Genomic DNA, 14,676 nt, shown 5'->3' on the forward strand with positions numbered 1-14,676 from the left:
TTTAAAAAGTTGATTCCTACGTAATTGATGATGGATTTACCCTGAAAATAGGCTAAAAACGGCTGAACGGCTGAGCCGCTATGTTGGTCATGTCTACGCCGTGCATCCACCTCTACTACAGCAGCAACACCATCAGCAGCAGCAGCAGAGCCAAGAACCAACGCACACAATCTCCCACCCTTCAAGAGAGATCATCAACATCAAAACCGGTTTTTCACTAAATCCGACAATGAGGCACATTCCTCAGCTAAACAGAGTTTTTAATTTGGTTGACAAAGAATAGGACAACACCAGCATGTCTTATTCGGCTCCTATTATTCAGAGCTGGCATTGAACAAAACCCAGGTCCTACTTGGTTCTGCTCACTATGCAACAAACAACTTTCACCAGTTTCTGTCGAATGTTCCATCTGCTTAAAATGGCTCCATGTCAAATGCTCCGGCCTTAAATCATCAAATGAACGGAGAAAATACAAGACCTGGACTGGACCATGCTGCACAGGATTCACCCACACCAAATCCTCACCCCCTCCCCCTAAACTTTCACCCCCAAAATCTTCACCCCCAAAATCTTCACCCCCAAAATTTTCACCCCCTAAAAGATCTCAAAAACCCCCAAATAGGCGGAATCCCCCCCGCCCCCCTTCTTCCCCCCCCAACCCCCGCCCCAACATACTCCCCAACAGAGGATACAACACTCAAGTATTGCAATGGAATATAAATGGCATCCAGAATAAACTCGATGAACTTCTTCACCATATGGAGAATAGCAAGATCCTCATCGCTGCAATACAAGAAACGAAGCTTACACGTCTTTCAAAAGAGAGGAAAACACCCAACTACACATTTGTTAGACAAGATCGTGGTAGAGACAAAGGAGGAGGGCTAGCTTTCTTAATTCACAAAGAAGTTAGTTTTAACCTTGAGAAAACACCTGCGAGACTTGCCCAAGACCCACACTTGGAATCTATGACCATCTCCATACCAAGCAAGGACTCACCACTCTACATTAGAAATGTGTACATTCCTCCACAAAGTAGCTGCGCAAGCGGCTACGCCCCCCCCTCTCAACGACCTTTTTACAGGCCTTGGTGACTCCTACTATATTCTTGGAGATATGAATGCCCATAACATTCTTTGGCATTCTGACGCCACCAACGACACTAGAGAGGAAGAACTGGCTGACGCTGTATCCAATCAAGACGCTGCCATCATAAATCTTGATATGCCCACCAGAGTCACCAGTACAGCATCAACTGCTCCTGATGTAAGCATAGCTTCTTCTAATCTTATTCCTGTTACAAATTGGAAAGTCGAGAACAAGATGAGCTCCGACCACCAGCCCATCACTATAAGTCTGACAGCTGAACTTACTAAATCTAACTCCAAACATCAAACCTTCATAAATTTCTCCAAAGCTGACTGGCCTAAATTCACCTCCTTCACAGAAAGCATTTTCTCTAAAGCAAGACCAGTCAGAGATGTCCACAAAGCTGAAAAATTTTTCCGCAAAACCCTCCAAAAAGCTTCCAAAAAATACATTCCTGCAGGCAGAATCCCTCAGACATTTAATGCCCTACCTACAGAAGCTGCTAGACTTATAAACCAGCGTGATGAAATCAAGATAGCTAATCCAGCTGACAACAGATTGTCCGATTTAAACAAACAAATCAACAAGACAATAAACGAACACCGTAAAAAGAAATGGATTGAACACCTTTCCACTTGTCAGCCCGGTTCCAAGAAACTCTGGACGACCATCAAGAGTCTTGGCAACCAGCCTCAACAACCCAGCAACCAAGGTATTAGCTTCAACGATAAAACCTATTCCCACGCTAAGAAGATTGCTGACCAATTTAACAGGCAATATACACCAGAATCCAAGAAGAAACCTAACCAAGCTCTGCGACGAACTTTAAGATCCCTGAAAAAGAAATCTAAACATCAACAGATTATCTTCACTCCAGAGCAGACGTTAGCAGCAATCAAGAAGGCCAAGAATTCTAAAGCTCTTGGCCCGGATGATCTTTCACCTGTCACCTTAAAACATCTTGGACCGAATGCCATCAATTTTCTTACCGAGATTTTTAACAAATGCATGAAAGATTCAATCATCCCAAGCATCTGGAAAACGGCCAAGATCATTCCTCTACTGAAACCTGGCAAACAATCCAACCTCGGACCGAGCTACAGACCAGTATCACTACTGTCTCCAGCCATCAAGATCCTTGAAGCTCTGCTCCTCCCATATGTCACGGAGGCCGTCCAACTTGCCGACCACCAACATGGTTTCAGGAAAGGAAGATCCACATGTACTGCTCTATATTCCATCATAGACCACGTACATAAAGGACTAAACAGGAAGAAACCATCACATAGAACCGTGTCAGTTGCCATAGACCTGTCCAGGGCATTTGACACAGTTGACCACCAGCTCCTTCTTGATGATATAAACCAGCTCCATCTCAACGACTACATCAAGAGGTTTCTATGTGCATATCTCAGAGGCAGGCAGACCTATGTTGTGTTTAGAAACTCTAGATGCAAATATAGGAAGGTAAAACAGGGTGTACCGCAAGGTGGCGTCCTGTCTCCAGTCCTGTTTAATCTCTACATGGCCTCCATGCCGCAACCTCCAGGGGACATAAAACTTGTCTCCTACGCAGATGACAGCAACATACTTAATTCTGGCCCGGTAATTGAACCAATTGTCAAAGAGCTCAACTCTTATCTTAATGTCCTGGACACCTGGTTCAAGAGCCGCAACTTGTTTATCTCTCCATCCAAGTCCTCAGCCACAGTTTTTACAACCTTCTCCAATGAAGTTAGTATGGAACTAGGAGTTGAAATTGCTGGAGAGAAAGTTCCAACAGTGAAGAAACCAAAAATCCTTGGGATCACTTTCGATGGCCTCCTCTCCTTCAGAGAACACACCAAGAACCTTAAATCCAACATACAGTCACGAAACAACATCCTCAAAGCCCTGACTGGTACATCTTGGGGGAAGGAGAAGGAAGTCATTGTCAACACTTACAAGGCAACAGGACAATCCCTGCTCAACTACTGTTGCCCAATCTGGACACCTGCCCTTAGTAAAACCTCCTGGGAAGACCTCCAGACAGCACAGAATACTGCTCTCAGAGTAGCCACAGGCTGTCACATGATGTCAGACACTGACCACCTTCACTCAGAAACTAAGGTAATGCAGATGCGCCAACATTGTGAAATGTTGAGCAAACAGTTTCTACTTGCAACGCAGAAATCGGGACACCCGAACAAGGTGGACCTAAATTCTCCCCCACCACCCAGGCAGATGAAACAAACCTTAAAGTCAAAATTTGGCAAGGAAGTCAAGAATATTTCTAGACCTAACCTGCCAGAGGCTGACTACAAGTCCAGGCTGAAAGTCATTCACACTAAATCCGTGAAGGACCTAATCAGCAGCACCACCAACAAGGTCTTAAATGCCCGCCCACCAGAGATCAGTAAAACTGAACGCGACCTCCCTAGAGCCACCAGATCAACTCTGGCACAACTGAGATCTGGATACAGTACTTATCTTAATAGTTACAAGGCCCGCATAGATAAGACTGGTTCCACAGTGGATAAATGCCCCAACTGTGACAGTTCCCACACAACATCACATTTATTCAACTGTCGACAAAACCCAACCAGCCTCACATCCAAGGATTTGTGGAAAAACCCGGTGAAAACTGCCAGATTTCTGAATCTGGCAACAGATGTTGATGATCACGGATAGAAGGGTCAGGGCTAAAAGAAGAAGAAGCTAGCCGTTACTTTTCCAACTTTTTGTTCAATTTAGGGAAAATAGACCTACCAAGGATTACTCATGCAAAAGTTCAGATCGAAATTCGAATTCTAAGTGTCATTTGCTCACTGATTACGAGATGGTTGCATTAAAAAAAAACCCCTTAGAAACTTTGGGTTTTGTCCCTTTCGTGACAACGCCTCTTAAAGGGCGATTCGTCGTCTTTTCACAGTAGCTTTTTAAAGGTTATTTCAGGTTAGGTTATGTAAGTTAGGTGTTTGCTCCACATGATTAGAGCCCCCTACAGGGGCTATAAATAGGAGAGATTCTACTGTAAAAATACAAAAAAAACGCCCCTTAAGAGGCGTTGTCACGAAAGGGACTAAACCCGAAACTTTGTGATGTTTGAACCTGTGGAAGAAATTGGCAGAGGTTGTCCACTTGGATTCTGTACTTGGCAACTTTTTCCTAAAACATAAATCTATTTTAAACACACGCTGTCAAATTCAACTTAACTTTTCAATTAAAAACTAAGGTTTCAAAAAACATAAAATAACGTTTGTAAAATCTTACTCTAACATCTTTTTCTGTAGTTTTCTTCCCGTTCAGTCGCCATTCACTTTTACCTTCAAATAAAAATTAATCAAATATATATCTATCGCGATTCGCCTATCGGTATTTTAGTTGTAAAAAATATAAGAAAATAAGCTTACCTGCACGATTAAACTTGCGGTAGACAATAATATTTTCCCCTTTGTCGTTATACAGCTCTGTTTCAATTGAAGCCTAGCAAAGTAAAAGTCATATTAATGTTGTTAATTAAATATATCCTACGACCTACTTTATAAAGTAGTGAGGTTAACTTTGTCCAAAACTTAAGATTTCAATTTCTGCTCAAATGATAAATGAGTTAAGGGAAGCTTCAAATCAAGCTACTCTGACAAATGCGTGAATAAATAATTCTTTGTCTAAAATTTGTTTTGAAGCTAAAAAATAGCTTAAGTTACTACCTATCGTTTACACATTGTCTCAGTATGGAGTTATCATTTAACTACAACTACCAAATAGTTTACTGTTGTATTCTCATCAAAAATATTTAAAACTTTTTATTGTTGTTTTACGTATGGGCATTTTAATCCTTATTTAATATGCATATAATTAAGTATTATCATATATTAGAAAAATCTAATATCAACCTCATCTTTTCTCTCTTGAACAAAGTCTCCAACTTTGGAAGCTCTTCCGAGAATACTTGGTTTACCAGCCAAACCAATACAAATTCCATTTACTGCAAAGATTTCATTTTCTTCAGAATAAAAATACTTTAAAATTAGATTTATAATAGGTATAATATTAAAAAAGGAATAAGAATAGGTCAGCTTATAGAAAAACAAACAAACATAAAACAGTAGGCAAATAGGCCATGCAATGATAAAATACTTCAAATTTACATGCAGCCTTGAATATATTAATCCCTAATACCTACTTTAATACTCTAAAGTAAAGATGAAATCTTTCCTAATGTTGATTTTCCTGATCCATTTGGTCCAATAATGACGTTTAGATTTGGACCCATGAAAACTTCAGTTTCTGAGTACACCATGAAGTTTATAAACTTCATCCTAAATTATTAGAATTACATTAATATGTCATAGCATTTGCGACCCCCTGGCATCTAGGGGCTCTATATTCTATAGGGGCAGGGAAAAGCAGAAAAGTAGCCTTAAAACGTGAGATTTCAAATTTAAAAAAATGGTCTAAAATCCCAAAATTTATATATAAGTTTGGATATTAACAGCATAGTTTTTTTTTTATTTACCCTCCTCCAAACCAGTAATAAACCTTCCCTGGACTTATAATATGCTTTGCTGTAAAGGAGAACCATGTAGGTTTAGCAGATAGCGAGATCCTTCGCTATAGACAAAAAAGCTTTTTACTTTAAATAACAGGATGTCTTAGCCCATAATTCTTGAATTCATTTACCGAAATCTATCCATTATGGAACTTATACCTGACAATGGCACCAGGTTGCTGAAACCCGGTGGTCCTCTCCCCCATTTTGTGCCTAAAATATATCTTAAAAATATGCTTAATCTAGCTCTGATAAAGCAAACACCAACAAGCAAAATAAGTTGAAAAGTCACATATACAAGTCAAATAAAGAACTGAGTTGAAAATATATTACATTGCATTGGTTGAAAAAAAAATATTTATGGATAGCATTTCTCACAATTAAATTATCTTAAAATTGCCGAAAAAAATAATAAATATACATGCAAAAGTCATTTATTTACACCATTTCCGATTTCGAATTCAAGAATGAATTTCGCAATTTCTTTCGTGAATTTGCTCATTGGCGCGATAATAAACAGGGTTGCCATTTTTTTCAAAAAAGAATTACATTTTTATATTACATTAAAGAACTGCAGATCGAAAAAAAAATTAAGGCAGATTCAAAGTCCAGGAGTGAATCATAGCCCCATAACTTAAAAAAAAATACTTTATCCCCGCTAAAGGTAAAAAAATTTCCATTCTATCATTTGATCCCCTGTATTAATTTTTCGTTTTCGTGTTTTACCCAAGATTAGTTTGTAATATATTGGGTACAGGTTAACCCTACAGGGATAAGGCACAGAAGGGTTTAGGGTAGGCCTAGTTAAAACTTGTTAAATCGATCTAACAAAAAACCCTAAAATAATCAATTATTGCGGTAATTAAATCATGCGATGTCCCAAGGGGAGATTTTTATTCACTAAAAGGGAGGTTAGGTAGTTTTATTCTTTTATTTTAATCTACTTGATTCAGAAGCGCAAATAAGTGAAAATATTAGGTTCTTTGTAAGTAAACATTTTAATATACAAATTTAAAACAAGATTTCTTTATTTTTTGGCAACCTTGAGCGCAAATGCCGCTGTTTTTAATTTAAGGAGAAAAGAATCATAACAACGCCGGACTTGATTATTGTAAAAATCAAATTAATCGATGAAAAATGATGTTAAAGTAAACATTAAAATATATCTAATTATTAAACTATTTTATCGTATTTGTGCATTTTCCAGGGAATTTGATATTAAAGAAGTTTTTATTTAGGAATTGCTAGTTGGAATAAAAAAGATGATAATTAATTGTTTATAATGATTCATAATCATTAAAAAACCTTATATGTACATTGATATGGTTGAAGAAATAGTCGTTGTTCTTCAAACTGTTTAATAGTCTCATGTATAAATATGTTGGACAAATTCAGTGGTTTATTGTCATCGAAAATTATTTTAGTATGAAAAATTAAACAATGGCATTTTGAATAAGAGTATTAGGTGAGGGGCCGGATATTATTATGCAAGATTTAGACAATTTATAGAGTGTCCCCTTTGTAAAAACGCTTGTTATCTTAGTCAATTTATTCATTAAAAACTTCCCATTTTCAGATTATTGCAATGGAGATATTATCGGCTCAGGAAATTCAAATTTCTAATTTTGAATGTTTACAAATTTTAAAACAAGTCAAGTCCGACCATGGTATTAAAAAGAATAAAAACAAAAGTAAAAATGACAGACTTTTAACATTGGTCCTTGAAACTATTAAATATTTAGGTAAGGTTAATTTTCAATATCTTTTTTAGAAGTATATAATTTTTAATTGCTCTATATCGACTTGTTAAATTGGGGAAAAGGTGGCGATTTTCTGCACAGTCAACCAAATTTTTCTTGTGTTACAATTTAGATTACATTAAAACATAGTTTTACGGTTAACACATTCACTCATGTTTTTAGCGTTCAATACAATAAAAAAAAGATTCTTTTAAAAAGAGCTATTATGATATCTAATGTTAAAAACAACTAGTGGCTTAATTATTGAAATAAGGTTGCATCGTCAAGTAGCCCAAAAACACAAGGCCTTTACTAAGCTTGCCCGTAAGCACAACTTAACCCACCTGAAAATTCCATCCATTGCTTCAAACTAAACAAATTCACTTGGTACTTTTATTTTTAATTGTATTCATTTCTATTTAGAAGACAGTCCAGCTGGGTTACAAGAAGAAACACATCTACAGGTAAATTTGTTTTTCAAACTAGATAGTAAGAATGAAAACAATTTTGACGTATCTAAATGGCAAGGAAATTAATTTATTCCTATGTATATATATTGCTCCTTAAATCTAACATAATGCCATTTTACAAAACGTCAAAGATTCAAACAAACAAACGACTGTCTAGGATAATTAAACAGTTTAATTCATTATTCAAAAAATTTACAATTACTTTATTTAGGAATTTGTGACAAACTTACAAACATTTTGTATAGAAGAAAATTGTCTCCTCACCAAAAAAGAAATAATACAATTAGTAAATATTAGGTAATTCTTATAGTCGAAGCATATATTTTATATTATCCACTCATGGTTCGTCCATTTCTTTACGGTTGCCATTAATTTCTCTCATAGCTTTTTATAAACTTGATTATTTCTTTTCCTAGTGGTTTTGCTCCTAGCCTCTATGGTATGCAGCAGGGTTTCGGATCCGGATCTGGATCCGGATCCGGATCCGCAAGGATCCGCATATTTTTGAGTCCAAGGATCCGGATCCGCAAAAAAATGCGGATCCGGATCCTTAGACTCCAAAAATGCGGAAAAAATGGAAAAATCTACCTAAATTTATATAAAATCTCAGACATTCTCTTGATGAGAGCCAATCTTTAAGGTTTAGGTTCAGACTTGAAAATTAAAAGTATTTTTGACTTCGAATTAAAGAATAAAATTTTTTTGAAAAATTTGGTGATTTTATTTTTATTGTCAAAGATCCGGATCCGGATCCAGTAGGATCCGGATCCGCATCCGGATCCGGATCCGCACTGACCAAACTTTGAGGATCCGGATCCGGATCCGCATAAAATCAATGCGGATCCGAAACCCTGGTATGCAGGAAGCACAAAATTGTCTAAAAACACCCTAAGATCTTATTAGAGAATTGAAATAGCCTAGAATATTACAAACCACCATTTATTTATGGGTTTAGAAAATATTTGAGGTTGATATTTTTGTCATAAGATGGTGTTGCATGGTTAAATCCCTGACCCATTTAAAATATGTGGAACGATCAGTTAACGATATCTTAGCGGACATATATACATTTAGACATCCTGTTACTAGAACAATGACATAAGATTTATTTTAAGGGAAAAAGTATATAACAAGAATTATTTTGTATAGGCCTCAGACACCTGTAGAAATTCAACTTTTAATTGATGACAGCGAAGAGAGACTTTCCGAAGAACAAGTGCAGAAAATTATTGAGATCATTGGGTATGTAACATGTTTTAGTGCAATATCCTTCTGTCTAAAAAATATGATTTTTCTTGCTTCATCGAGCTGACATAAACACAAATCAGAAATAATGCAAAAATGTTTTATTAGATAATTTAAAACTTAATGTTCTGAAACTCGAATTGTTCTATATATTATGTAGTACACATTACACATTTATGTGAGAGAATATTTCACATAACATTATACTTTTTCAAAATATTGAGCCATCATAAAAAATACACAAGATAAAAAAAATAAACGGTCAAACATGGCGTCAGACGGACGGTCATATCCTTGTTATTTAATAGCTGCTCTTCTAAAAAATATGTTACAGGACTTATATACCCGGCCCGGAGGAAGAGAATGTTGAAGAGGAAACTGTGGAAGGTGAAGATGGTAATGGAGAAGAACAAGGAGAAGTTACAGAAGATTTACCTGACCAAGCTGGTCAGGAATAACAAGTTTCGTTTGCTATACTTTTCAAAAATTATGAAGCAAACAAACTTTCCAAGAATATTTACATACCTTTTGCATTTTTTGAAATATGGATTCAATTTTTATTTTTTTTTCCAGAAAATTATAAAATGGGTCGAGACGACTCGAGAGAAAGAAAAAGTAAAAAGAAAAAATCTAAAACGTAAGTTGAAATTTTGAGTTTAAAGTTATTAACAATTTCGATATCAAGGGATAGATGAACGAAGCACATTTTAATGAAAATTTCAATGATATGAAAATACTATTTGAAGCATTAATGTTCTATAGGTAACTAATGTTGTTTTAAAATATTAAGACTTAAAAGTCATACCTACACATATAATATTTGCAGCTTTCTATGTATCTAATTTAATTTATGATTGAAGTGTCACAAATGATACATTTTTATGTTTTATATTTTTAAGATCCCGCTCAAGGTCAAGATCCAGATCACGTGAACGCAAACGTGCCCGGTCAAGATCACGCGACAGACGCTCACGATCACGTGGTAGAAGGTCTAGGTCACGGTCCCGTGGTGGTAAACGCTCTCGTTCCAGAGATAGGCGGTCCAGGGACAGAAGATCCAGGTCCAAATCAAGATCTCGGGATAGAAAATCAAGGTTAGTAGATCATGGAAATAGTTGGAAAACATACAGAATATTTTTGTTTGGTGTTATAATCTCATTAGTATACTCTATAGTATGAATAAAGCCAGTATTTTCTTAAGCCAGACTATGAATCTCGTCCATTACTCAGAGATAGCTGAGAAAAGCAGCTTCTTACCCATCACACACCCAACGTTTTTGTTGTTTAGACGGAGTATAAGTAGATCAAGAAGGAGGTCAAATTCACGAGGGCGCAGAAGATCGAGGTCAGACTCCAGAAAAAGGTCAGTTTCAAGAAGCAGACGGTCAGATTCCAGAAGCAGGAGGCGATCAAGGTCTGTTAGCAAAGGGGCTAATTCTAAGACAACATCGCAAAAATCGAGGTATATTTTCTTCCTTAAATTAAAATTTTGAAATACCTACTAAAATTCGGTGTCAAAACAGCAAAATTAATTCAACATTTTTTAGTATTTTTATATATATAATGACTTCCTCATTCTCCCCTGTTCCTGAAACCCATGCAAATATGATAGGATTTGATGCCTACACGGACACTCAACACCAAAATGTAGAAAGTCTTCTAATTTTAAGATGATTATGAACTGAAGGTATCTTATAGCCAAATAATGAAAGGTATAAGATAATTTATTTTATTTAGAGAGACAAGTAAATCACCAGAAAAGAAATCAGAAATTCAACTTTCAATAGGTGAGTATTAGAAATTTTTTAGTTTCACAGAAACAAAATGTTGTAGTATGCTTTCACTACAAATATCTCTTTAAGCCTTAGTTGTTCTTAAAACAACGGTTTTTATTATCGTCTAATAGGAATTTGTTATTGAAAAAATATATACTCATTATTTGAATTGAAGTGGTTACCGAGATCTTAAGGAACAGACGGTCAGACAAACATCATTCTACTTTGTATTATCTTCTATAATATAAAGTAGAACTATGTCTGTCCGTCCGTCCATCCGTCCCTTAAGATCTTGGTAACCACTGAAGCGATCGGATTCTACTCTTCAGGGAATATACCTACTGGCCCTGTGGTGGTTTTAGGCTATATTCTTGGGGGGTGGGACACCCCCAACCCCCCAAAAATAAACAAATCCCCTCATCAATTTTTTTTCCTTTTTTTTCTTGCGTAGGTACCTATTATTCCACAATTTTTTTTCAATGTATATGAATATAAAGAGTTATAAAATGTTAAAAAATACAGAAAATATCTAAAAAAAAAAATGTAAACAAAATTTTAAAATTCTCCCCTAAACCTTCAGGAAAAAAAGCCCCTAGAGGCTAGGGGCGAAGCCGCTAGTAGGATATAAACCAACATTATGTTATTGGTTTAGGAGAAGAGATGAAAAGGCAGCGACAGATAGCAGATATTGAATCAGAATCTTTTGTCCAACAAGATTTCAGGTGATTATATATAAGTTTAGTTTCTTTGTTTATTGTTTTATTGTTGTAGTACTCTGTCAAATATTTTACAGTGTAACAGTACAAAGAGACAACGAATTTATTCAAATATAGTTTCTTGGGTCGCCGTGGACTACTACAGACTCAATGTCTTTTGTAGGTCTGATTTTCAAAAGTGCCAAATCTTACTTCTCCCTTCTATTTATTACATTTATAGTTATGCAAAATTTGAATGTTCTTATTCTACACTAACTTTAATATAAAAAAAATTAATCAAAGGCGACTTTCTAATATTATAAAGTACTAAGGTTTTTTGTCTAAAGCTTAAGATCTTAGAAACTGTTGGTCCGAATGTGTTGTATTTTTTAAAGAATCTTTATAAATGTCTTGTAGTGATTTTAGGCTGTTTTCCAGAACTCTCCCGCGTTCCTCTAGAGGCAATGGGCGAGGCAACTAGTTATTAATATTATACATACCAGGTCTGACACCCGTACAGTGAGCATGAAGGGAGCAGCAGATGAGGATGATGAGATACAGGAGGTAGGACTACACTTTGGAACAATTGCTGAGATAAGCGCCAACAAAGATGCCAAGGAAATTTGGGTTTAGATCAACTTTTCTCAGCGTTTCAGGATTTTTAGTTTTAGATTAAAAGTATTTAGTCCTTCGGACAAAAACAAATTGTAAAGTGTTACATCAAAATTAATAACTTACACAGAGTGGGATTGTATTCTACATATTTATTTTACATAATAGCATAAATATTCATTTCTACAAATTCCAGGTTCTTTACCATTTCATTGATTGTGAAAAGAGTTAATAATTCCATATAATGGTGAAAAAAAGAGCTTCTAAACTCACGTTACCAATTGCAATAGTCAAAAATGGCAAAACTGAATTCCGAAGGTTTGATTAACCCAGATTTTTTCGGCGACCAGGAATGGATATTTTGATCGTTTTCATTTGAGTTTTGTCTGATTTTTTTAGGACAGGTTTTTTAATAAGGTTATATTTTTTGCTGTTATCTAGAAAGGTTGGGAGCCCTACAATCCAGTAGCAGCTGACTACTCACCTGACACAAGTGATGAAGAAACAGAAAAGAAGTTGCCAGAGGAGCCAGATTTATCCATGATGGAGGAGGAAATGCGCCAATGCGCCATGGAGGAACACCGCAGAATAATTGCTGAAATTGCTCGCAATTGGGATAGCAGGGTGGAGGAGAGTAAGCGGAAGCACAAGTCCCTTGCCATCCTTATTGAGGCCAAGGAGGAGGAGAAGCAGCGCAAGGCAGAGCTGAATATGAAACGATGGGCCAGGGCAATAGATCCAAGCGGAGCACCAAGCTACACAATGAATGAAATCATGCAAGATCCGGTTCTGAAAGAAAAGTACCTCGAGGACACGCAAGCACTGCACGTTTTTAAATCTAGCAAACTGTTGAGTAAAACTAAGGCAAAACTGAAGCAAATTGACCAACAAGAAAGGGCCAAGCAGTTGGAGGAAGAGGCCGCCAGAATGGCCGCACAGGAAGAAAATGCCAAAGTTGAGAAAGAAGACAAGAACGAGATAATTGGCAGTATTCACGAGTACGCAAACCTTATGGGCAAGTCTGTAAAGGAGTTGGCAGAGGCTAAATATGAACCTCCGGAGGAGAGTAGCTCAGATGAAGAGGGAAGTGACGGAGGCGGGGATGAGGATGGTAACCTCTGGGGGGCTATAATGGGATCAGGGGGAGCAGATTGATATGTAGCCAATATAAATTAACCTTTAGCTGCGCTACTTATATTTTAAAATTTAAACCTTTTTTAGGTTTGTTATTTTTGTTAAATGTACAAATAAAGATAAATACAACTTATTCATGAGTCAATTCACTTGTTAAAAATAAAAAGAAATACGATCAAAATATCCTGTTTGTCAAAGGACGAGCGAGAAGAGAGATATCTAACAGAATTATTTTCAATCAGACAAAAATATTTGAATAAAAGATCAATTTAGAATTGCTATGCGTTTGTATTTGATATTCTTGTCGATTTCAACATCTGTATAATAAAATATCTTTACACCTTTATATTGTTTGTTTATCTATTTTTTTGCTTGTTCACATGCTATTTAATGTTTGGATTGGAACATGTTAGATTATCAATCGTTTATTTACTATAATTTTACAAATGAAGGAACACTTTTTTGTGGATATATCATCCATTTTGGCCTCTGAACTGTGAATAAAATAAAAATAAACATGGTAGATTTTGCCATGCTGACGCTGAGCTTCTAACATCATTTTAACGTTAGATTGATTAAACATCTGAAGGATTCGGAATTTGGCAATGGTTTGAACATTTTTTTGTCCATTGTACTACCCCTGGATAGTGAAAAGTACATTTTTTGTCAAATGAATTTGCTTTGGGGTACCAAAAATGGCAGGTAGTTCTCAAAATCTATTCTAAGGAAGGTGTTTAGTATTTACATCCCTCTCCCGCACGCTACTATACTTTCTATCTACAATAATTTTTATTTATTATGACGCCATTATTATTTCTATTTGTATAGCAAATCCTTATCTTTTACTTGAATCATGTATATGAACAAGTATTTAGTTTTTTTAATTTTCCCGGATATCATTGCATTTTAGTCTGGTTAGGTACCTTATCCAAGGACAAAGGGGTAGTTCTGTGGCATGTATTTGGATTAAAAACTAGTAAACAACACATTTGCCTCATAAATTATAATTAAACTACATTTTTAGGGGCATGTATTTGAAAGACTTTAAATTTTTTACGTCGTGGTTTAAAAATATCAAGATTTTATATATGACAAACGGTATTCTTGTGATTTATGGTTTTATTCATTGTTCTGAAATCGTGACATACTCGCAGCAAACACAAATGCTCCCAGTAAGGTTATATTGAGGACATAAAATATTAATTAGTGTTCCTATAATAAAAAGTAAGTTAGACTGTAGTTAAGAGAAGTAAGGATTATCTCAGATAGAACCTCAGTCTGCCAATGGATCAACGCCTACCCTCATGTCCTATTTAACCTTCAAGAATTTATTAAAGAAAATATCCATTATTAACATTTACACTTTTCTTCTATAGTTAATGGATC

The 14,676-nt window shown here is 35.8% G+C and overlaps 3 protein-coding genes across 4 annotated transcripts in view; 2 read left to right on the forward strand and 1 right to left on the reverse strand.

Moving 5' to 3' along the window:
* Positions 1-5,929, reverse strand: part of LOC145317431 (structural maintenance of chromosomes protein 5-like) — a 36,523-nt gene extending 30,594 nt beyond the window's left edge. Inside the window, exons 1-6 of the mRNA XM_080158518.1 lie at positions 5,780-5,929; positions 5,287-5,390; positions 4,965-5,056; positions 4,482-4,554; positions 4,342-4,394; positions 4,180-4,236 (exon numbers count right to left, since the gene is read on the reverse strand). Of these exons, the coding sequence (XP_080014644.1) occupies positions 4,180-4,236; positions 4,342-4,394; positions 4,482-4,554; positions 4,965-5,056; positions 5,287-5,390; positions 5,780-5,826 (426 nt within the window). The 5' untranslated portion in view covers positions 5,827-5,929. The remainder of the gene's footprint in view (positions 1-4,179; positions 4,237-4,341; positions 4,395-4,481; positions 4,555-4,964; positions 5,057-5,286; positions 5,391-5,779) is intronic.
* Positions 5,930-6,751: 822 nt separating this feature from the next.
* On the forward strand, positions 6,752-9,651 carry LOC145317442 (DNA-directed RNA polymerase III subunit RPC9-like). Its single transcript, XM_080158537.1, has 5 exons — positions 6,752-7,362; positions 7,783-7,823; positions 8,041-8,126; positions 8,979-9,071; positions 9,409-9,651. Exons 1-5 carry the CDS (start codon positions 7,206-7,208, stop codon positions 9,530-9,532), a joined length of 501 nt encoding a protein of 166 aa, XP_080014663.1. The 5' UTR covers positions 6,752-7,205; the 3' UTR covers positions 9,533-9,651.
* Positions 9,581-13,636, forward strand: LOC145317436 (uncharacterized). 2 transcript variants are annotated; one of them, XM_080158530.1, is made up of 7 exons: positions 9,581-9,711; positions 9,974-10,168; positions 10,363-10,536; positions 10,812-10,861; positions 11,502-11,571; positions 12,048-12,108; positions 12,598-13,636. In XM_080158530.1, exons 1-7 carry the CDS (start codon positions 9,659-9,661, stop codon positions 13,309-13,311), a joined length of 1,317 nt encoding a protein of 438 aa, XP_080014656.1. In that variant the 5' UTR covers positions 9,581-9,658; the 3' UTR covers positions 13,312-13,636. The 2 variants fall into 2 exon arrangements, with proteins under 2 accessions (XP_080014656.1, XP_080014657.1); XM_080158531.1 differs by having other exon boundaries at positions 10,363-10,437.
* Positions 13,637-14,676: the final 1,040 nt, after the last annotated feature.

The sequence above is a fragment of the Acartia tonsa genome, chromosome 4, assembly GCF_053477335.1.
Source record: "Acartia tonsa isolate MP-2025a chromosome 4, ASM5347733v1, whole genome shotgun sequence".
NCBI lineage: Eukaryota > Metazoa > Arthropoda > Copepoda > Calanoida > Acartiidae > Acartia > Acartia tonsa.

Coding starts and splice junctions, on each gene's coding strand:
- LOC145317442 (XM_080158537.1), top strand. CDS start 7,206: ATGGAGATATTATCGGCTCAGGAAATTCAAATTTCTAATTTTGAATGT. Junction 8,127..8,978: donor ATACAATTAGTAAATATTAG/GTAATTCTTATA, acceptor TATTTTGTATAG/GCCTCAGACACCTGTAGAAA. Junction 9,072..9,408: donor AAAATTATTGAGATCATTGG/GTATGTAACATG, acceptor AATATGTTACAG/GACTTATATACCCGGCCCGG.
- LOC145317436 (XM_080158530.1), top strand. CDS start 9,659: ATGGGTCGAGACGACTCGAGAGAAAGAAAAAGTAAAAAGAAAAAATCT. Junction 9,712..9,973: donor AAAAAGAAAAAATCTAAAAC/GTAAGTTGAAAT, acceptor TATATTTTTAAG/ATCCCGCTCAAGGTCAAGAT. Junction 10,537..10,811: donor ACAACATCGCAAAAATCGAG/GTATATTTTCTT, acceptor TATTTTATTTAG/AGAGACAAGTAAATCACCAG.